The 24,792-nt window shown below is 35.2% G+C and overlaps 1 protein-coding gene across 1 annotated transcript in view; it reads right to left on the reverse strand.

The window, feature by feature from the left end:
- GALNT13 (polypeptide N-acetylgalactosaminyltransferase 13) overlaps window positions 1-24,792 on the reverse strand; it is a 417,763-nt gene that overhangs the window by 145,576 nt on the left and 247,395 nt on the right. The window contains exons 6-8 of the mRNA XM_081141998.1: window positions 24,160-24,367; window positions 21,411-21,581; window positions 7,034-7,151 (exon numbers count right to left, since the gene is read on the reverse strand). Coding sequence (XP_080998124.1) covers window positions 7,034-7,151; window positions 21,411-21,581; window positions 24,160-24,367 — 497 coding nt within the window. The remainder of the gene's footprint in view (window positions 1-7,033; window positions 7,152-21,410; window positions 21,582-24,159; window positions 24,368-24,792) is intronic.

Below are 24,792 nucleotides of genomic sequence, written 5' to 3' on the forward strand. Positions count from 1 at the left end.
TAGAGTGATCTCCCAACAAAATTTATTTCCAATGTATACTTCTGAATAAATCCTGTAAAAATGTCATTCACCTTTGCTTTATATGTTAAGGGAAATGAAAATTTATTTTTTACACATTGATTTTATATCATTTTCACTCCATTTCTTTCCTTTTATGCATTTACTTCCCATGCATCTTCCAGGGTTTCATAATTCCCTAATTCTCTTAAATATCCAAGTCTCATCTCCTTTAGGATGTCTGGTGAGAATCACTCAGCATTCATCTGCAATAGAGACCACTTACGCTATAAACTTTTTAAATTCATATGTTTATCATTATATCCTTTGCACTAACTACTACTAGAGACTTGCATTCTGAGTTTCATATATAATATTAACACTTACATAGACTCACATACATATAAATTTAGATATCGATAGATAGATATAAACAGATAAAGAGTAGAGAGCATAGGTTAGACATTAGAGTATATTTGCAGGCTGATAAGTATTCCATGTTTACATTCTGCAGAGAAGCACTCATATGATCAGACTGTGAGGTCATGAAAAAGAGCAGTGAATGTAACTGATTCAAGACAGCATTAAATTGTGAGTGTTACTGACAACCCAAGAAATGTGTTTCTTTAAAAAAATCACTTTAGGAGATAATTAAGTAACTGTAAAGGAGAACCAGCGATTAATAACAAGTTCTAGTGCACCTGAAACTCCTACAATGCCTTATATTTCCATAAATATAAGTATGTCTCCATGTAGTATGTTTGCAAGGTGAAGCATTACGTCTATGACTATTCAATATAAATATTCTCATATTCTGGTTTTGTGAACCAGAGAGTTTTAATGAAGAGGTAATCAAAGTTACCAAGCCTTAGGCTATTATAATTTTAAAAGCAAAATGAGTTCTGCTAACGTTAGCTAACATTCTCCTAAAGTTTGATTAATGTCTAATTTTCCTGTTGTTCATTTATTTTTTCTAAAGGAGCATATGAAATCAGGTATTTATTGTAGTTAACATTCAAAATAAAATTCTAACACATTTATTTTGGAAAAATAGAGTCTTCTATAGACATCTAAATTAAATATGATTATATGGCTCCTACTGACCCAATGCTTTAAAATATATGCAACAGATGTAATACCATCTTTAGAAACAATGTCTCAGCTATCTCTTACCTAGAGGTATTTTTTCTGTGATTTCAATTAAACAAAGAATAAAGAGATTGAATAAGATATGTTTAAACAATGGATTAAGGTAGAGTGGTGGCGCAGATGACAAATAATCTAACTGTAAGCACAGAAACTAAAAATTCAAGCCATTTGCAACGTGCTTAGGTTTACTCTGCACCACACAGGTAACCAGAGAGGAGTGTGCTGGGCAGTTTCATTAATATTGGTTTATATTCTTTTCTTCTTTTTAAAATCTTTATTGATTTCAGAGAGAAGAAGTGAGAGGGAGAGAGACAGAATCATCAATGATGAGAGAGTCATTGATCGGCTGCCTCCTGCACGCCCCCGACTGGGGGTCGAGCCCACAACCCGGGCTTGTGCCCTGACCGGGAATTGAACCAGGATCTCCTGGATCCTAGGTTGATGCTCAGGGCCTGAGCCAGCCCAGCCGGGCAGTTTATATTCTTTATGGAGGCTATACATGAACATGATGTCAGTTTATAACCTTTTGGACTTCTTTTTTAAAGAAGCCAATAAGGGTACATATTTTCAATTATAAAATGAGTAAGTCCTAATGTACAGTATGGGGACTATAGTTAATAATACTGTATGAAACACAGGCATGCCTCGAAGATATTGCGGGTTCATTTCCAGACCATCACAATAAAGTGACTATTGCAATAAAATGAGCCCCATGAATTTTTTGGTTTCCCAGCACATATAAAAGTTGTTTATACTATGTTGCAGTCTAATAAGTGTGTAATAGTAGTATGTCTAAAAACAATGTACAGACCTTAATTAAAATATACTTTATTGCTAAAAAGTGCTAACCAACATGTGGGCCTGTTAGAAAAAATGGTGCCAGTAGACTTGCTCTGTGCAGGGTTGCCACAAACCTTCAATTTGTAAAAAATGCAATATCTGAGAAGTGCAAAGGAGCAAAGCACAATAAAACAAGGCATGCCTGAGAGTAGGTCTTAAGTGTTCTTGCCACACACACACACACACACACACACACACACACACACACACACAGCAACTATGCGAGGTGATGGATGTGTTGATTAGCTTGACTGTGGTAACCATTTCACAATACAGTACAGGGTAGGCAAAAGTAGGCTTAGAGTTGTGAGTATGCAAAACAGAGTTTATTTTTGTATTCTTATTTATCAACTGTATTATTTTCTATGAACTGAAAAACCTCCTTTTGCCTACCTAAAGTAAATCATCACATTGTAAAACTCAAATATACACAATTTTTAGTTGGCAATTATACCTCAGTAAAGCTGGGAAAAAGAGAAGCTAATAAATCTCTGTATTAACATTAAAAGTGCTTTATCATATTTAAAGAAAAGTGTTCCACAAAACCATTTCCACCAAAATTGTGGATAACATGAACTTAAATTCACTTCACTGCAATTTTTCTATTAAAGTCTGTTTTTTATGACCAAACAAATAAAACAAAAACAGTCAAGTTTGAAACATAGACAGAAAATCCATTATGCTCAGATTTGCATGAATTATGTGGTGTGTTTTTTTTAAAACGGCAGAGTTCTAAAAGAAATAACTAGACTTTTGTCTAAGTTTATTTCTGTCTAACATATTATGATCGACATGTTCACTTATCAAATTTCAAATTGTGTGGACATTTCTAGAAAATTCTTTACTTTCAAAAAACCTGGATACTACAATCCCCAAAAGTCTACAAACTTCTTTGCTTCATTTACCATACTATTCTGTTCAATAAAAACGTCTGCCTTTCATTTTTCCATTATTTATGATGTCAGCTTCCATTTCTTTTTCACTTCATTGCTTGTGCAATTTGGAAATAAGTGGATTTCACATCATAGGACATTTCACTTGGTTATATCCTTCAGATAAATATACTGCTGTTTTCACTGTGATATTAAAGACAAAGAAAAATGAATCATTTAAAGTAAATTCTATCCTGTCAATTAAAATTCTGGTTATTGACAAAGCAGCTTCCAATTTTTAAGGGTAATAATAATAAAACTAATATTTCTGCAGTGCAGTATAATTTATTTTAAAACTTCAGTAAGTATTATCTCAATTCCACACAGTTTGTCTTAAGAGGCAGATCATTAGAATCAGATCAGTAGGGTACTGAAAAGTAAACAGGCTAAGGCGCACTGAGGATCTAGACTAAAGTGTACCTCTGCGGTTGAGGACACCATCAATTACATTTTCCCTTCATTTGTTTCTCTTTGTAGGATGCCAGCAGTGTGTGTGTGTGTGTGTGTGTGTGTGTGTGTGTGTGTTTGCTTTAACATTTTAACAGCTTTATTGAAGTATAATTAAAATACATAACACTGATTATATTTAAATTGTACCATTTGATGAGTTTTGGCTTATGTGAAACCCCTGAAGCTATCACCACAATCAAGGTAACAAATATATACATTATCCCCCAAAGTTTTCATATGCCCCCTTGTAATTCCCTCCTTCCACCTCTAGTCTCCCACCCCAATATGCAGTCCATAGACAACTTATCTGCTTTTTGTCACTTATCTGTTTTTTGTCACTGCATTAACTGAAATTTTATATAAATTGATTCAAATGGTATGTAATGTTTTTGTTTGGCTTGTTTCATTCAGTGAAATTATTTTAAAATTCGCAATGTTGCAGGCTGTATCAATCAGTAAGTCCTTTATTTTCTGAGCAGTAGTATTCCATTAGTGGACAAACCTCAGTTTATCCATTCACCCTTTGATGGGCATTTGGATTGTTTCTGGCTTCTGGCTATTGCAAATAAAATATGAACATTAGTGTATATCTCCTTGTATGGACATATGCCTTTCTTTCCTTTGGATAAATACTTAGGAGTTGCTTGAGAAATGGTCAACCTTTTGCAGCATCATGGTACCATTTTACATTCTCACCAATATGGCCCTTTCTAATTTTAGTCTTTCTAATAGATGTGTAGGGTTATCTTATTACAGTTGTAATTGTATTTCTCTAATATTAAGGATTTTCCCGAGTGCTTATTTGTCATTGATATGCCTCCCTTAGTGAAGTGTCCATTCAAATCTTTGCAACCTTTTCATTCAGTTAATTGTTTTCTTATCACTGAGTTCTGAGAGTTTTGTTTTGCTTTTTTTGAATACAAGTTCATTATCAGATATATTGTTTAACAGCTTCTTCCTGTCAGTGACTTGTCTTTTAATTTCTTAACAGTGGCTTTGGAGAACAATACTTTTCCATTTTGATAAAGTTCATTTTATCAATTTTTTACTTTTATGGGTTGCAAAGCTTTTCTCCAAAGTTTTTAGAATATTAAAATTTTAGGTTTTACATTTTGAATTAACTTTTTATATTGTGTGAGGTACATATTTAATATATTTCATATACATGGATATCTAGTTGATCCAGTACTAGTTATTAAAAATACTATCCTTTCTCCACTGAATATATTTTGCATATTTCATTAAAATCAGTTGTCCATATGCATTGGGTATATTCCAGATTTTCAGTTTGGTTCCATTGTCTGTCTTTTTTCCCCCTTGCCAATATCACAGAGTCTTAATTGTTATAACTTTATAATACATTTTGGAATAATGTACTGTCAGTTCTCTAACTTTTTTCTTTATCAAAGCTTTCATAATTATCTGTATCTTTTGCATTTTCAGACTGATCAGCTTGTCTTACTCATTTTTGAGGCCTCAGTATCTAGACCGTGTAAAGCATGTACTGTCTGTTCAAAATGTGTTTTCTCCGTAATGGTTGAGCTGGATATTAGTCTCAGGTCTTCTGATGTAAATCTTCAACATAGTCTCATTTCATTAAGTCACACATCTTTTCATGAAACTAGTCCTTTGTTATATGTTGTTCCAGCATTTTCTCTCACTGTCTTCCTCAGTTAGGGTACTAGTCATTAAGGAAACAGTTCTATTCATATCATGGAAAGGAAAATAAACACCAATCAAAATTGTCTAATGAAAAGCAAAATATATAGGTTGTTTCTAATGAAATCTTATGGAAACTAAAGTCAATGATATGTTTTAAAACAACTGAAAAGCAGTCATGAATACTCTACTTCTTAATAATCTCAAGCAACCAATCACAGTAAACCTCCTGTATCATTTTCTAGGGATCCGATCATATTTGGGGCCACAAGTTGCATTCACTCTGCACCCCTGGTATCTGCATCAAATATTATCAACTTTCCAAATTTCATATTCTCAAATCTTCCTTTTTGATACATTTATACCTTTTCACATGCATTTCCTGATCACATGCTTCTGTTGTATCATATTATTCCACTAAATTACTCCCTAACACATCCTGCAATCAGACGAAGAGCACCCATCCAATATGGGAGCTATGGATTGAAAGGCATGGGGGTCCACTGGCCTGGAATCAAGCTTAACAGGAGAGAGAAGAGAGGCGAGTAAGAACCTCAGGAAAGGAGGGGAAAAGGTGGGTGGTAGGATTGCAGGTGACAGGGATATCACTGTGTTGACTTCCCCCTGGGCAACCTCAGGAAGACTGGTTAGTGACCACGCAGGCCCTCTCACTGCGATAGCTAAGGCTGCGAGCAAACCGCTTTTAAGCTTTGAATTCCTTCCTTCCCCTTTTCTCTTTTCTTTTTCTTATCTGTCATCTCTTACTTTTAGCACTTTCAGAACCACACCAAGTAAAAAGGTTGGGTCCCCAAATGTCCCCAAAGATTGTTCAAAGATGTATCATGTGCCTGATGCAGGAAGACACCCCTGAGTATGGTACTAAGTCTGCAGAGCAAGTTGCAATAGACTGTAAGTATGTAAGCAAATCCGGGAAGAATAAAATTCCATTGATTAATGATGTTTTCAGCCATCTGACTATAAGAAAGGTTTATAGGCAAAAATTTTATAACTAGGCCATTCTAGTGCTTCTAAAATAATTCAGATTACGCAGGACCCATTAAGTTCCACACTATATACAATCGAAGTAATTCTTATCTTCAATTTTGAACATTTTCTTACAGAACATCAGATATATTGTGTAAGTGGAAAACAAACTTTACTTTCTAAAGTGTGTATATATATATCATAGATAAACATATCTAAACTATTACTTTCATTGCACAAATAATTTTGTCAAAACAATAGTGTTTTGAATATTTTATGTTAAATTCTAAAAAGGAAAAAAACAGCACAATTAACTTATTTCACTTAAAAATGATAAGTGGTTTGAAGAAAAAAGCAGTATGTTAGCACTTAGTTGGTAGTATGAAAGCACATTTATATGTCTGTATTTTAAATTTATCAATGACAAAATGTTAAAATTATTCATATGCTTCCTAACATCATATATATGAGGGATTAAACTTTAATTTTTATTAATCTGGAAGGTCATTTGATAAGTGAATTTTCATTATTTAAACTGATTCATCCAACAATGTCTATGACAGTAAAAGTAGTCATGCTCCATACAGAACTATCCAGAATTCCCTTCACCCAGGTTATTCTTAAAGTAACTAGAGAATAACCTCAGGCAGCACTTACAAATTCAGATAACACAAATACTTCAAAGTTTCAGTTCAAAAATACAAACTGATTTTATAGAGAACTGTTTTATTGATAAAAAATAAAGCCTTCTTTATTTCAAACACTGAAAGACCTAGTGTCTTTATATTATGAATAAAATAATTATTTTTTAAAACTTTTAAAAATACCTAAAATTTCCCATTTAACAGTAAATATTGCATGCAGAAGACTCTAGCTAAGCTTCTAAATGAGTATGAAAATGACCAACTGATCAGTAATTTGCATCACTTCACAAAAATGTCTGACAGTAAGTGACTAGGTCTATATGTGCATGCAACAGCATAGTATGTTCAGAGTCAAAAAATAAAGGAAAATGCAATTACCCTAAAAGACATTTCAAGATTCTCTCCACCCCAGATATCCATTCCTGCATCGTAAGTTCCTATCTCTTCAAAGTAGTTTCTGTCAATAGAAAATAGGCCACCAGCCATAGTAGGGGTCCTAGTTGAAAAAACAAAACAAAAAGAAAAGAATATCTTTTGAAAACAATATGTGGAGTTTAATGAGACTGTAGCAAATATTTTTGAGACATTTTACATTAAAAATAATAGTACTCAAAAATCTCAAACTGAAAACATAAAGCCAAGGTGCAAAAGGTTTTAAAATAATTAAATAGTATTTTATCATATTTTCTGTAAAACTGAATTTAAGTTAGCCTCTTTTTCTTATAAGTGATCATCCAGACACATGAAAGGAACAGCGGGCACTTAAGAGGGGGCATCTCTAGTCCTTCTTAAAGCCAAAGCAAAGAGAAGTTAGTGCTCTCTGTACTACCCTTTAAGAGATTACTGGTCATGAAACTACCAGTTGTGATCCTTTGTCATCTAATTATAAATCATTTTAATGTGAACTCTAGAAACTTGTGAAAATTGTTTTTCTATGAAAAGATCTATAACCTATTTAAATATGAAAAATATTAAATGTGATAAAATGTTTATAGACAGTATCTAATGAGAATTACAAAAGTTTTTTTTAAGTTTCTTTATTGTTTCTTTCTTTATCTTTATTGTTGAAAATATTACAGATGTCCCCTTTTTACCCCCATTGATCCCCTCCATCCGGCATCCACCCCACCCCCAGGCCTTCCCCAGACCAATGTCTGTGTCCATGGGTTATGCTTATAAACATATAAGTTCTTTGATTAATCTCTTAATCAAAAGTATTTTTAAACATCAGAGCTTTATATCTAAACCCTTATTCTTCCCTTTACCTAATTAAAATGATATAATCAATCATATAGCCCTGGATAAACATAAAGCCCATATGCTATTCAGATGTTTAAAGTAAATTTGGCACAGGTGCTAACACTTTTTCCTAGGAATAAATGCCTTTGGTTCTCGCATTCAAAATTTCTCTATAAGAACCAAGAAGTCAAATGTTTCATTTTAAATGGTTAATTACTAAATTTTAAAAGATCATTAAAGCAACGTTGATGTGTGAACTATACAAGTCTATACAAGCAGTATAAATTTAACTAAAAAAGAAAATTCTTGCTGTTCACAACGGGATCTATGTATACTGGAAATGATGATTTTTGAACGTTAATTGTGTATAGTGATTTTCAAACTTCTTAGCACATTAGCAGCACCTGAGGCACTTTTTTAAAAATGCATTTCCCTGCTTGGGTACCACTCTCCACAAATTCAGATTTAATTAACAGGAGGTAGGGGCCAGGCCTTTGGTATGTGTTCTCAGGGGACTGTAATGTGCTGTTCAAGATGAGGAGCACTGATCTAGCCACTGAGATTTGGAATGCTCATCACATAGTCTGATATTGGTAAAAAATCACCTTTTGCTTTTCTTGAAATTACATCGTCTTCTGCCACAGGATATGCTCATGTCCTCTAATTGAACAGTATAGTTCAATGAAAAACCACCAAATAATACTGAACTTGGATAGCGACCATACTGCGAAGTTTGCGATTTCTCCCAGCGCTCTCACTGTTTTATGCTCAGGTAATTAACTGGCCATCAGCTGGAGGAGCCCCGGCTCGCAGGCTCAGACCTGTTTTATTACTTCCAGTCCTGCTTGGTTCCTATCAGGAACAGTGTCATTGACCTTCCGAGTTATAATGAGAAACACTAACAAAGCGAAACAGATGATGATTGTGGTAGCCGCGGCCCTCACCTGACGGGTTTTGGAACTCTGTGGTGATAACTACATAAGGCTTTACAGTGCCGGATAGCCTAGTTAATGAAATGAGGGACAGAAACTGCCGCAATTATCCTATCATAATACAGCCGAGTGCTTAACACTGTTAAGTGATGAATTTTTAATGATCAGTTTAGAGTGCCTATCTACTTATCTATTTACTAACAAAGTACTAATGCATTCAAATTAAATACACATATTGATTTTCATCTTACATTTTGGTCATAATTCCTATAAATATTTGAGAAATATATGATAAATGGCTACGATAAATTACATATTTAACCATAAGAGTGACTCAACTGGGTTTCACTTACGCTTGAAAAGTAAGAAAAATAAAATTACAACTCGAAAAAAAGTCCTGTATTTCTGAGGAATTATGCTGCTAGAGACAATTTTTTGTCTTTGCAATGTCAACTCTCTCAGATAGTCTAGGAACTGTTCCTTAAATGATATCTACAGCCAAAGCCATGTTATGCAACATGTTCTGTTCTAACTGTTCTGTAATATCCCTAATGAACAATTTATATGTGCCTGTGTAAACCTTAAGTGTTCAGGGTGCCTAGAAAATTAAAAACCTTGATTATAGTTGAATTAGCTGAGATGATATGCCTTTTAAAATTGTGTTTATGCAATGTCAAACCAACCAACTAATTGAAACAATTTTGGGTGGGGGAGAAATCAGCTAAATGGCTGTGACCATTACCTATCACACTGTAGGTAGGTGAAGATGAATTAATAGAAGAAGAGCACTTAGCACAGCTCCCAGCATACAATAAATAGCAATAAGGTTATGTGTTACATCTTTGTTGTTGATGCTAATCATTCAAACATAAAACCTGAGTGTCCATAACTTAATTTTTGCTCCCCATAAACACACCCTCATTTTGGATTTCAAAATCATCTGGAACTATTTCATATCCAAGATGTCGGATTCTGAAACCTGCCTCTCCGAACACAACTATCTATTTTATAAGCCCTCCTGTTTCAATCCAATGGAAGGCATTTTTTATTCTTCACTGGTATTTGGTGTCTTAGCTATTCCATGTTCTCACATAATACTGCGAAAGCAAACCCCCTTCAGGAATTGTCTGCTCGCTTTCTCCCTCTCTCTCCCTCTCCAGGATTCGGCCCCGTCAAGGAAAAGCTAGCACAGCACCCTCGGGGCTCTGTCCTTGCCTCATATAACTCATTCTGTTTTGTAACTCTCAGTGCCTGGGTACACGGACCCTTTACCTCATCCATTTCTGCTCCTAAGGCCCAGAGACTCATTGAAAAGGCAAAGCAATGAGGGCAACTGGTCACGCTGGAAGTCCATGTTAGTGACTCTGCTTAGTGCAGACTGCTAGCCACCAGTTATGTTTATTTGCTCATCTGTATCATTTTAACTGAAGCTTTTCCAAAAGTTTGGGATTCTTCTTTAGAAGCTAGAGATTAAGTCAATGCATAAAATCTGAACTCCCTCACTCTCTACCTTCCTATGTCTCTCTCTCAACAGATAGATGATAGATGATAGAGAGAGAGAGAGAGAGAGAGAGAGAGAGAGAGAGAGAGAGAGAGAGAGAGTCTTCTTATGGACTCTTCCTTCCTCTTGTCTCAGAGGAAATAATATCTCCTTTCCTCTCATTATGGGCTAGAATTTACTCTTGTCCCCACAGCTGGATCTTTTCTGACTACCCTTTCAGCCACTTGTTTATTGACTATTACATTTATGTTTTATGCCTTTGACTTCTAGACTGTCCCCTTGAGCTTATAAAACTGTTCAATTTCGTCCTATCCCAAATCAAAATACATCTTCACACCATCCTACTACTCATTCAAACTAGGGACATATATTTTCTATTCCCTTCCCTGGTAACCTTATTTGAAAGAATACTTTCTACATACTCCCTCAACTCCTCTTGACTTTCTAACTAGAATCTGGATCTTGCTCCACCTCTACAGTAACTTCTTTCTGAAAGGGCCCTATTGATTCTGAACTTCAATAGCCTTTCTTGAACATCTTTCTTTGAAAACATTTAACCCAATTCATCAGCTCCCCTTCTTGAAATTTTTTTCACCTTAGACTCCCATTGCATTGCTCTAGTTGTACCGACTAGATTACTCATTTTATGATTCTTATTGATGCCCCTTCATCTTCCTTTCCTTTGCTGGTTGTCAGATCTTAGTCAAGTTCTTAGTTCCACATCTGCAACATGAGTACAATATACAATTTATAACATTGTCTTCTAGAAATGTGCACTTAATAATTATCTTCTTTTGTCCCAAAATGTCGTCCTCCTAAGGGTCTCTCAGTAGCACTTTTCTCTTTCTATACACCTTTAAAAACATCTTTTGATCTGTTTATATTTAAGATACTCTAAAAAGATTCATTTACATTACTACATATTTTTCTTAATACAGCAGCATGCACAGGTTGCTGAAATGCCTCAATTCACCTATACAAGTGAAAACTGCTGGTGGCAACACTGGAACAGCAAAATTGCACAGACGACTAGCATTAAATAGAAATCAAGGTCACCTGGCACATCTGCAACAATCACTGCAACATTTGCATTATATTTTAGCTCATGGGAATGTGTAAAAAAACTTTACCTTTATAAGCTCATTTGTCATATGCCTTTAATTGTCACTCTGAGTTTGACTTTTAATCTGTTTCTTTTCTTACTTCTTCCCTCTGCATTGCATGCTTTTTAAACTACTCACTAGATGTTTTCTGTAAAAAAAAAAATCCTTCAGACTCTGCTCAGTGTGTTTAACACAGAACTGAATATGTGCTACCCCTTCCGTATGTGCTTCTCTTTCAATGTCCTCTATTTCCTTCCAGGGCCGTAATATAAAACGATGAAAATTTCTTTCAGCACCTTTAATTTTTGTGGCCCATTTGATCATTTCCCAAATACTTCCAATTTTTTCCCAAAGCATTTTTGACTCTTTTCTGTGTTCTCTGTTATCATGGTCACTATCCAACTTTAGTCCTGTTATCTCTGTGTTAATGGAATCCTCTTGCTTTTAGAGTCTGCTGCTTCCAAAATTTATTCTATAAACCACAGCCAGGTTAATTTCTCTAAATCAAAACTCCTCTAAAAATGTTAATCAGATGTTTAAAAACCTATTTGAAGGAATAAATTCCAGCTTCTTATTCTGGCACCAGGGACCTGGGGTCACCCAATGAGCTCCACTTTCCCTTTTAACTATTTTTCTGTACTTAAAGCTTTTAGCTTTTACTAGTAAATGTCTCACACTTTTCCACCTAGGTACATATGTTCAAATCCATTTGTCACTTGTATTTTCCTTTGTAAACTCCCCTTATATGTTCAAACCTGCTCTATTCTTAGGCCAGTACAAGGATTACATATTCCATGCAGCCTGCCCTTAGGATGACCCTCCTGCCTCCAATCTAGATGAAATCTTCCCCTTCTACCTTCTATAACATCTTGTCTCTGTCTCAAGGCACTTGCCGCTGCTTATTAAATCTTATATTTATGTCTATATACATTTTACCACTTCTGTAAGTATATTCAATATATTGGTTTAATGGTATTAGTCTATTACTAGATATTTATTGAATAAATAATTTTAAATGAGCAATTTCATGGACAATAAAACAATCTATTTAAAAATTTAAAGTACCTACAAATTTATTTCTGAAACTATAACAAAAATCTGTGCTTACATCTGCCAAATTCACTGATTCTAGGAATTTCAAAGGCCTTATTTTTAAAGAGGCTTGGGGGTTCAGTGTGATAGTACTTTAGAAGTAAAGATATAAAGCTTTGCAAAAATGTAGCATATTAGAGGACTCCAAAAAGGAAGCATTTGACAAAAAAAACCCTGAATCTTTTTACCAGAAGTTGGAAAATAAAAAAGTATGATAAAATACATTTGATTATTTAGTGATGCTAAAATATAATGCCTGCATTTTCGCCAAGAAGATAATGTATCTTACATTTCACACGGGGATAACCGCCATGTGTGTGCAAAGCAGGGGAACCATAAGGAAACTCTAAGAGGCAGCTAAACTTAGTTTTTAGGAGTATGGACTCAGTATCTAGATTGATGGGGTTCAAAACTCATCCCCACAGTGACTTTCAATAAGTCGCTTAAACTCTGTGCCTCAATTTCATCACCTACGAAATGGAGATATGTGTTAATGCATGCAACACTCTTAGAACAGTTCCAACACAAAGCAAGGACTACCCATTTTAAATACGGTTTTTACTAAAAAGGGAGAAAATATCTGTGCTTGCCAAGATTATAATCAGTTTTAATTTTATTTTTTCAGAATCCAATTAATTTTTAATAGGACTGTAATATTTTAGAGCTACAGAACCCTACAGATTTGGTCAACCACATTTAGCTGCAATGTGTTTAAATGATTTGTCAAGGAGCCTAAGTAGTGAGTGGCTCAGTTTGAAAAAATAAAAACAAAAAAACATTTTCTCCCTCCCTCCCTCCCTCCTTTTTTCTTTCTTCCTTTCTCTGTCTCTCTCTTTCTCCCTCCCTCTGTCCCAGCATCCACCCTTCCCTTCCTCCCTTCCTCCCTTCCTTTCTTTCTTCCTTCCTCCCCTATCATCTACCAATCAGTAATCTCTCAGTTTATCCTTTTAACTTATACAGCAAAGAATTTGAAGTAGCTAATTAGAAATACGGTTTTCCTGATTTCCAGTTACAAATTTATGCACCATGTTTTCCTGTGAATTTTAGCACTGCTCTTCATAGCAATTTCTTTGAAAGTTACTGAAACATCATTTCTTCTATTTTTTTTACTTTGCTCTATCAGGATTCTATTTCGTCTTACCTCACAAATAACCAAGGTGTCTGGAGAAAAAAAATCTAAAGAAGATTTGAGAGACTATAGCTCGGCTTTAAGCTGTTATTTGCACAGGTCAAATATCACAACATGTAGACTGTTAGCGTTTAGCTCTGCATTAATAACATTTCTTATATAGTATAAACGTCATAAAGAGAAATCATAAACATAAATATTTTATTACTTATACATATAGGAGGCATAAATAGCTAAAATATTCATATAATTTTGATTTTTAATATCATAGAACATAATTAATGACTTCATTTGGTTAAACATTTTGCAGGTTTAGAAACCAAAAGGAAATCAGATGCTGTGAGCCTCTCTCCTTCCTTCCTTAATCTGTCCATTACACCCAAATATAGAAAGCAGAGGAGAGAGGAAAGAAGCAAAGACAGAACAATTGTTTTATTAGAGTAATGAATAATCAATTGTTGAATGTGATTAAAGGTTTTCACTGAGAAAAAGTGGAAAGTTTGGTGGACTATTGCACACCATGAGACTCACTGGAAGATATGTTTGGGTGAGACGATGCAGCTTTCTATAGAAAAGAAGCTGTTATTGTAAGAGTTTATGGTGGCTTAAGCTCTAAGCAAGAAAGTTGACTCAAATCCTGTGGAATCTGTGGGACACAAACAGTTTCAAAGCTATTTCAAAGGATGAGCAAAAATTTAAAGTTTTGCTTGGTATGGGCAAAAGGCTTATTTTTCTGCCAAAGAACTGATTTACCAACAAGTATTGGAATCAAATACCTTGTATGTGCTTAAAGACCTGTATTCCCCAAAGTGGAGTAGTTATGATGTTTTCTTAATTCTTTTTAATAATCCTCACAAACTGATCAAACCCTTAGCTTCCAAGGGGATGCAGAGTCGTGGCTGATCTACAAGTTTTAATTTACCCTTTTACTTTCATTGCATCAGAGTGGTCAAAACAACCAATGAGGCCAGCTGAAATCAGACATTTTAAAAAATTTTACATAACATGATAAAATTATTCAGTATATTAATGTGCTATTTACTTCATCACCTGTTTTGTTCTCAACAGATCGCTAGGAGAGTCGTGCAAACTATCCCCTAAACAATTAGAAATTAATATAATATAAACATGCTATTTTTCCCCAAAGAATATAAATTCACTGCTTCCGTCTGAGGTGGGATCTTTTTCTCTCAAAATCAGCATATATTAGAGTTTAACATGAGTAGGTGAGACTGTGGGACAGCCCCACAGTCCAAAGCTCACCTATTTCTATCGAAGTCTTTGTTCTGTTCCCAACCCTGACCTCCCCCTGCACTGCTGCTGGAGCATCTCCTACCATAGAGAAGCGCCTCACAGGCTTTGAGAGAATTTATCTCTGCTTTTGCCTTCCAATTTAAAAGTATATTTTCACTGGATTGAGAAAAACCTAAGAGAGAATATCTGAGTTAAAAATTAAGAACTCCATTACTAGTTGCTATTACATAATAAGAAACATTGCTTTATATTTTATAACATTTTACAGAATAAAATAAGTGGTTTCCACTTATTACACTTACTAGAGGAACTATAAATTGTAGAGGCTACATTGGCCGATGGTAACGGTATTAAATTTCATACTGTCTGATTGCATAATTCTAAAGAGACCACGTTACATACAAAAACTGTAGATAAAAAGACATAATTGGCAAAAATAAAGTATAAACAAACTCTTAATTGACTTTAGACTGAAAAATAGAGGAAAAAACTAAGTAAGTAATTGAGATATTAGCAGCTATTAAATTTTTTATTTGTGAAAAAAAGGCACAGGAAAATACCCATGATATATCAATTTCTAAATTGTGGAGAAATGTATCTGGAAATAAATATACCCAAATATTAAAAGAAGTGGCTCATCTGTTTCATTATGCTTTAGGTACTTGTCACATTTATTTTGCAATACACATATGTTACATCAGAAATAAATTTAAAATAACTCCTTTCAAATATATTTCTCAGTCAGTATTTTATAGCACTTCGTGAGTTAAGCAAGGAAGCAAAAATAATTTTCCATTTAATAGTTGAGAAGACTGGGTAATTTTCCAGTTGGAGGAGCTTGAAATAAAACCCAGATTCTCTGAAGCCGGCTTCCATACTTCTTCAATAATATCATGCTATAAAGATACTGGAAACAGATATGTGGAATTTCTATGAGTTTTTCACAATAAAGGCACAATAGTTGTAATCTAAGCTGTTATTAATGTTATTTATTTGATCTTCTTTATAAATTCCTAATTCTTTGAAAGAAAAATAAATGTATGAGATCAGACAAATGTTACTAAAAAGGGATATCAAAGTAAGTAAAATGTGTCAGAAATAAAAATGCATAATTACATCTATGTTTGATTTATAGCAAGAATTAGAAGAAATTATAAAACTCTTTTGCTTTAGGAAGATACTGAACATGGTACTCTAAGCAAAAATGAAAGACATTATATTAAGAATATTAATAACAACTAAATGCAAAAGAGTCTATAAAATAAGAAACAAAGGGTAAAAAAGAAAAATAGACTTGATAAATAACTTGTAGGTTTCTAATAAAGGTATCGATTTTAATAATTAAAAAATTAAAGTAGAAAGTAATATCTTTATAACAAGGGAGGGTTACTTACAGGGCATAATTAAATATGTGTTTGTTTTTTATTGATTTTAGAGAGAAGAAGGGAGAGGGAGAGAGAGAGAAACATCAGTGATGAGAAAAAGTCATTGATCTGCTGCCTCCTGCATGACCCCTGCTGAGGATCGAGCCCAAAACCTATGCATGTGCCCTGCCTGGGATCGAACTGTGACATCCTGGTTCATGGGTCGACACTCGACCACTGAGCCATGCCTGCTGGGCCAGGGCATAATTAAAAAACAAAAGCAATAAATAAGATTAGAAGTGAGTTCTTTTCCAGAAGCCCACACAACGCTAGCAATTGACATAGTTTAACTCCTGTGTATCCACCCTCTGACCACATATGCTGGTCTATTTCTCTCATGCAGCATATATATGGCCCATCCCAGAGAGTGAGCAACTTTAGAGCAGAGAATGACTTTTGTAACTTTGTATGTGCAGAACCTAGCACAGTATACAATGTGTATTTGCTTATGGAACCCAACTCATTCCAATAGCTTGAACCAAATCAACTCAAAAGTTACATGTATTAGAAAAAATGCACCTCCTAAACTAATTAAGTGATTTGGGAGATTATCTGCACTACTAGATAATTTGTTACTTGTTGCTATTCCATTAGGTATGTATATGCATACCCATATAAGGCTAACTTGTTAAAACTCAGCCATTTCCCAGGCAGTATCCTCCAAGTCAAAGCTCATAAATTAAAAAGATTATAGTCAGGTAAATAAATCAATATGTGGAGTCGATTAGTTGCAATAAGCATACTTCTCTCACCATTGGTTGGGAAATAGGTACAAAGAAGAATTTTTCCAAGTATAAGAATGATGAAAAATGGCTACTGATCCTCAGCCTCAGAGTCAGGAACACACAATAAAGAAGGAGTTGTGGGGATTGTGCTAAACTTTCATGCTACTTCTATATGAGCAGCTTCTGCTCAACTCCACCTGATGGTACCTATTAGGAACAGTGGAGCATAATAGCAAGATCTTCTGACTTCTCAAGAATAGCTGGAAATCTAGATTTTTATTTAAAACATCTCATTTTTTAAATGATGGTAATTTTAAAAGTTTAAAACACTATGTAGGCCAAGTAAAATTCACCCACACAGCGTATTTGACATGCACACTCCTGGTTTATGACCTCTAGTTTAACAATTTGATTACTCTATTGTTGCACATACAACTGACATATCCCAGAAGAGGCCTATAATTTGACTACTAAAAGAGTAAGGAGACTTTACTGATTAAAGAAGACTAAATACCAGGGATTAAGTGTGTTATTAATCCATTCTCAAAACTTTACAAGTATCAAGTATTTCACAAACTTCAGTATCAAAATGAAAATATCAAAGTCCAGAGGTTGACAATAGAATAGTAATGATAACAATTATAAACTTTAAATGTGGTATAACTAAGGTTAGGTCACAAGTTCAAATAGGTTCTCTATGTATATAGAGGTCTGATTGTACTTCTAAGTGATGACTAAATTAGCAAATTATAGCCACTAGGAAGTTCTGTCTTAACTGACATTTTAAATGAAACATTCCACTGAGAAAACTAAAATTTCAACCTCATTTTAATCACTTTAGCTGTTCAGAATTCTGTTAATCAAGTAGAAAAAAAAATGTCTTCAACACCTAGAATGATTAATGTGTTTGTATAAATGTGAGAAAAATGATCACATCTTCAAGTAAAAGATTATAAGTACAAAGAAAGTTCACATGATAGCTACGCTGATGAAAATTACCTACGGGCTGTTACAACACAACCCATGAATTAATTAACCTTTTGCCATAAATATCTAGAAACGGCAGCAAAGATAGGTTTCTCTTTTTCTCTTGCTCCAGCTCCCTCAGCAATTTAGGAAGTGAAATACTGTGCAGTTACTGAGGGACACAAATAAAATATACTTAGATTTTCATCAACTCTCCCTGTCACTACAACAAAGCCACATAAATATAACAAGTTGGCTGTTTCATCTTATGTTTTAGTTAATAAAAGATGAGAGATAATGTCCGATTTCTATGTAGATCTTTACTTTCATGAACGAGACCAGTAAATTACTATGAATGCCGGCTACCACTTAATTATCTACCTTTTCACTCTGAGAAAGTAAAGTTAGGTTCTGGACAGGATGGCGGTGTAGGTAAGCACTGTACTTGGAACCTCCCACAACCACACCAAAATTACAACTAAATTATAGAACAGCCATCACTCATAACTGCCTGAAATCTAGGTGAACAGAAGTCCTTCAACTGAGTATATACAGAAGAAGCCACATCAAGACTGGTAGGATGGGAGGAGTCACAGAATGGGCTGGTTCCACACACACATGTGGCAGCTAAAAATCAAGGGAGATATCTCGGCTACAGAAGTACCCTCTAAGGAGTGAGGGGTCTCAGCCCCACGTCAGAATTCTCAGCCCAGGGTTCCAGGGCTGGGAAGAAAAGTTCCCATAACTTTTAACTGTAAAAATTAGCAGGGATCGTGGCTGAGTGAGAGGGCAGTGGAGGCCCAGCATTTTCTGTTAAAGGGCCCATACACAGACTTACTCAGATTCACTAAGACTCACTCACTCTGAGCTCCAGGCCTGGGGTAGCAGCTTGAAAGTCGCCAGAGAAATAAGGGGAGGAACTGAACTGTCTGGCTTCTGGGCGAAGGCTGGAGGGGCAGCTTTCTCCCAGACAGAAGTGCTGGCAGAGGCCACTGTTCCTTTGCTGAGCCCTGTCCCCGCAGAGCCAGCAGGTGGGTCTCATATCCGAGTCTCCATCAAGCTGGTTAACATTGTTTGTCCCATCCTGATGACTCTCTGAGACTCCACCCGGCCCAAGTTTTGGGCCCTTCCAAGCCATTTACAGTTGCTTTTTAATACAAATCATCTCTCTTGCCTCGTGATTCAGAATTCCCTAAAATCACTCAAACAAGGAGCATCCGGACTCTGTATGCTTTGTATCTCTTGCTAAGCGATCCCAGGCCTGGCACTACCAGGAGCTGGCCCTGGTTCCCAGCATGGCCTCTCCTGGGCACCTCCAAGCACAGCACAAGTAGAAGCCATTTATTTGCAGATGGCTCTTAAGCTCGTGCCAGGTAGCCCAGGCAGGGCACAGGTGGTGGCTGGTCCTGCACCTCCTTTGATAGATGGCTGGATAAAGAAGACGTGGTACATATATACTATGGAATACTACTGAGCCATAAGATGAAATACTGCCATTTGTGACAACATGGATGGACCTTGAGAATAGTATGGCAATTGAAACAAGTCAGTCAGAGAAAGACAAATACCATATGATTTCACTTATAGGCGAAATCTAAAGAATAAATTAACAAAAAAAGAATGAAAACAGACACACAGAAACAGAGAACGGACTGATGGTTGCCAGAGTGGAAGGGTACTGAGGGACTGGGTGATAAAGGTGAAGGGACTGAGAAGTACAGATGGATAGTTACAAAACAGTCATTGGGATGTAAAGTACAGCATAGGGAACATAGTCAATAATATTGTAATAACTTTGTATGGTGCCAGATGGGTACTAGAAATACGAAGGGGAATACTTTTGTAAAGTGTATAATTGTCTAACCAATATGCTTGAAACTAATACAAAATAATATTGAATGTAAACTGTAATTGGAAAAACATTTTAAAATAAAACAAAACTATGTAAATAAATTTTAAAGCTCAGAAAAAAATACAATAAAATAAAAACCTGGAAAAAAAAAGTTAAATAAAGCATGGCTTTTGCCAATGTTTAAAAAAACAAGTACAGCACACATTCTTTAAGACTTCATTTTCAAATGAATAAACACATTATCTATATTTGAGTGTATTTTTCAAGTATGTTGATAATTTTCACTTTGGATCTGAAGTTGAAAATCAGCTAACACTAAATGTTACCATGATGTGGGAAAATAGAATTTCTAATAAACAATGGTAATATAAGCTACTGTACTTCCTGAAGTTGTTAAAGGCAAGGATCAATAAGACTTGGTGAACGTGAAGATTACAGCAAGATTTCAGGACTATTAAATCACACTTTAAATACTGACATCATAATTTCACATCCCTTATGCAATTGATTGTAGCCACATTTTTTCCCCTCTTTGATGTAGTACTACCTCCTTTAGAGGCTTAACAACCCCAATATTTAATTGTTAAATAACAAAACTATTAGAGCTGTTCCCTTCCATTAGTGGTTTGTTAGAGTTAGTTTTAGTTAACTAATTATATAATTAATCTTGCCAAAGGATAAGTCATTCTTTCATTAGATTAGGAAACATTCTTGTTTAGATATGGACTACATATATTGTTTTAGAACTTCAGGATATTTCTTCATTATTCCAAGGAAATGATGATTTGCCAAATTAATCTTTAAAGAGCTAAACTCATGAATTCCCTCCACAGAATATTATTCAGAAAATCAATTTTCGGTTGCAGGTAAGAGGTACACAGTAATATGCTAAAGTAAAAGGTGATAAGTTTATGTTAATAAAGTGCATAATGCTTATTTAGGCAACTAAAGATGCATATGATATTTCTCATTTCTTATTAAGGGCAAACATTTTATGAATAGATATTTCAGATTAAGTAGCTATTTTCAATAACTTCAAGCAAACAATAAACCCTTCATAATTTTTAATATATTAAAATTTTATACAAGGATCTTTCTCTTTTATCTGTCAGGAAGATAGTTCTTTAAGATTAGTAAATTTAGAATATTTATCAAAACATTTTTGGTTATTTCAATTTTGAGTACACTTCTACTATAACACATATACATTTAGGTAAGAAATATATCTTCCTAAATTGGCAAGGCTGGCACACACCTGTCAGATAGAAAACCTACAATACATATAGTTTGAATATAAGAATACACAGATTCAAAAGAAATCTGGCACTTCTGCCAATACTTAAATTTGCCTGTGCTAATTTAAACTAGATATAATATAGCCATTGATTCTTAGATGATCATGTAAAAGGTGGTAACACATGTGTATATGAATAAAAAGTGTATGACTCTTAAAGACAAAAATGAGAACACAATTTATAATACTTCTTAATTATTTTAGGAATACACATGCTATCCTGTGGAAGATAGGATCTACATACCTGACAGGTAATGTTCTGTCTCCTTTCCTCCTATCCATTTCTCTTGGGGGAACAGGATACCAACGAAAATTCAGTTTCCAGTTAAAACCCCCATAAGTCATGTCTGACCCAGCCATGTATTCAAAAGTATCGTCACTAATCACATCAATAATGGGGCACACAACCGTTTTCCTGCAGAAAAAGTAAAACCAGTTTTCATATCAATTTAAATGCTACAGTTGTTTCTTCAAACTCAATATAGTTGACATGTTGAAATTTGATTATTTTGTGACATTAATATGCTTTTCTTTTTCTTTTATCTTTTTAATCTATGGAATTATTTCCTCTCGCCGCATCTTCCTGACAGTCAACTTTATGCTACTATGTATAATCTAATCAAATGCGGTAACTGATCTTCAAGCTGGTTTTCAAATGCATTCTAAGTACTAACTCAGCAGGATGAACATGGTCCATTATTCATAAAACCTCCACCCACAGCATGCTTAGTAGAGTTGCTTTGATATTACGCATCATTTTAACTATTTCTTTTATAGAAAAGTAATTGCATACAGGGAGTGGAGACTGGATGATTGCAAATTAGATCTGGTAGTTCAAATCTCAGAGAGGTTAGGAAAGATTGAAGAGATAGTTCTAAGAAAATCTTCATGGAGAAAATACCTATTACAAAAAACAAACAACAAAAATCAACAAACAGAAATAACAATAAAAATAGTGATCATCAGTATAAGTAAATGCTTCCTATGAAGGATATCAGGGTCATCCTGAGTGAACTGTCCTAGACTTAAGAATTTATAGTAAAATCTACATATTTTAAGATAGAGAAAGATAATCACCTTTCAGTTTCTGGTGTTTTTACCCTGACTCATCTTTTCTTAAAGTAAGAGGGACAGCCAGGAGATTTGAACTACTTGATGGTGCCTTTTTAAGGAAAGGCATTTTTTACCATGAGAGATAATTAGGTAATCTCTTAATCCATGTTGTGCTCTCTCCAGTCTCCCCTGCTCCTGGCTTATGCTTTATTATGGGATGACCTTGTGTCATCTCCACAATAAATGTGTAGGTCTACCCAAGTTTGCCTTGGTTGTAGCCAATTCTGAACAGCAGAGCTTATTTGTCCTATTTGGTACGTGTGGAAAGCAAAGACATGTTGTCCATCATTTATTCTGGTTTTGTGACACTAGTTTCACCAGCATTTATTTTCAATTGGGTTTTATGTTCCACACAGTTAATTAAAGCATACAGTTCTCTGAAATCAATAGAATTCATCTACTCTTGGAAAAACTTCTTGGTAACACTGGTCACTACAAAATCAATCTCTTTCTTTCTTCATTAAATTTAATAATTTAATTTGTAGGGAGATGAAATTAGATCTAATAACTTTTAACAGGATTTTATTATCTAGTTATGGCAACTTTAGAACTTACAAGTAGGACAAGACATTAGAGTTCATTACATACAAATATAATTTAAATATGTTGTTAGATTAAAAAGTAAATGATCTATGCATGACCTTGCTGAAACAATATTGTATTAAAAACTCACTAAGTTGAATATGAAACACATGTTTTAAAAAGCAGCATAATGTATGAAATGTTGCCAGGAAATGCATTTAAGATGTCCCAAGTTCATTTCACTTTGCCAGTCTTACCCTCCTGTGGGTACTGTAAAATACGCAGAGTGGGAAAATGTTATTAGCTGTGTACTACACTCAGTTGACTAAAAGGTTCCCACTGCTTTATTCAACTGCTATGGTTCATTTTACTGACAACCTCCATCCATCTTCGTGGCAAGTACCAAATCTTGCCATTTACGTGATATAGCAGGACTAACTCACACTACACAGCCGGTCTTGGATGCTTAATTAAAAACTTCAATTCTAGAAAGGCCTTTCTGCTGTAGGTGAAATGACTTTGCAAGCAGGGTGTTATGCAATGCTATGTTTTTATATCAGACAGTATTCAACATAGTTGTCTTCCTTAAGTGCTTGGAAATTACACTCATTCATCAGCAATGTTTATGAATATCTCCAAAAAAAGCTCAGACCTCATAACCTCATCATTAGAGAGAATTGCAGGTATCCACGAGGGTTCTTAATTTCTATAAAGCGTTATTCAGTCTTTCAGATTTCACCATTTTTATGTACAAAGTGGCAATATTGTTTAATAATTAAACATTCTTTAGAGCTGTGCTCTCTCTTTCTTTTTTAAAGTCATGATTGGAATGTGGGATTATGTGTGTTTATGTTTAAAAGCCTCAAGATGGATCTTAACTAGACTTTGAATAGGGGCACTGACCTAGCAGAAAGAAGACTGGCCTGGGACTGGGGAGAACTGAGCCGCTCCCACCACTTCCAATAAGCGGGGCCAGCTGCTTAACTTAGGCGTCCCTCCCTATGACTGGGAACAGGTCCGAGCATCTACATTACTACCTCCCAGAGTGCTTGCCAGGCTACAGTGAGGTGCTTTGAAAATGTATTTCATAAAATCGTACTATTTCAAATAAGACTCATGTCCTTCACCTAAAAAATGAATATCCAACCCATGTTTACTGTCTGAATTGTTTGACTGTTCATTAACTGAATATTTGTGCTCATCACTAATAAGCGAAGGCCTTTATTCAGAGAGGAAGGTGGGGATGGCTTTTTCAAAAGCTAGGAAAGAAAGCTGGAAGGAGCCGCCTGGAAGAGGAGCTCTGATGGGAAGCAGCAGGGGCCTGGCAGGGTGGCCGCCAGCCGGCGGCGGGGACCTACCTGTCCTCCTTGATGCGGGCCAGCAGCGGCTCGAGCCAGCCGGCGGTGCACTCGCAGTGCGCGTCCAGGAACGTGATGACCTGTCCTCGCGAAGCGGCCGCTCCTCGGAGGCGGGCTCGGATCAGCCCCGAGCGCTCTTCCATTCGGATAATTTTTACTGGCACTTCTAAATTTTTCACATAGTTCTCTAATGTCAACTTGAGAAAATCTGTAATGTGCAATAAGAATTCATAAGGGAGCGTTGAAACTGTTTTAAGACACAGCAGAGATACTACTGCCCAGATGAAAATTCAACACACAGAAATGGTGGCAAACTCCTGTCCACATTTTTTGCGGTAGGTGACATAAAGGTATAGAGATTTCATGAGTATAGTAATGCACAGTTCATTATAACCTGTCACTTGGCTGACAAGGATAAGAATGAATAGGAAGTGAATATATCAGACTGTAATTGAGAAACTGAGCCACACTGGCAAGTGCACGCTCCTTAATTATATGTTATTTTGCATTTACCCGAACTAAAAGAAAGAAAAAAGAGACAAGTATACATACAGTTATCTAAATGTTCAATCATATGAGCAGTTGAGTTGGGAGAAAAAAGAAACCCCTCAAAAATTTTGGCTGATTTCCTGG

This window comes from Miniopterus schreibersii (assembly GCF_964146895.1).
Source record: "Miniopterus schreibersii genome assembly, chromosome: 7".
NCBI lineage: Eukaryota > Metazoa > Chordata > Mammalia > Chiroptera > Miniopteridae > Miniopterus > Miniopterus schreibersii.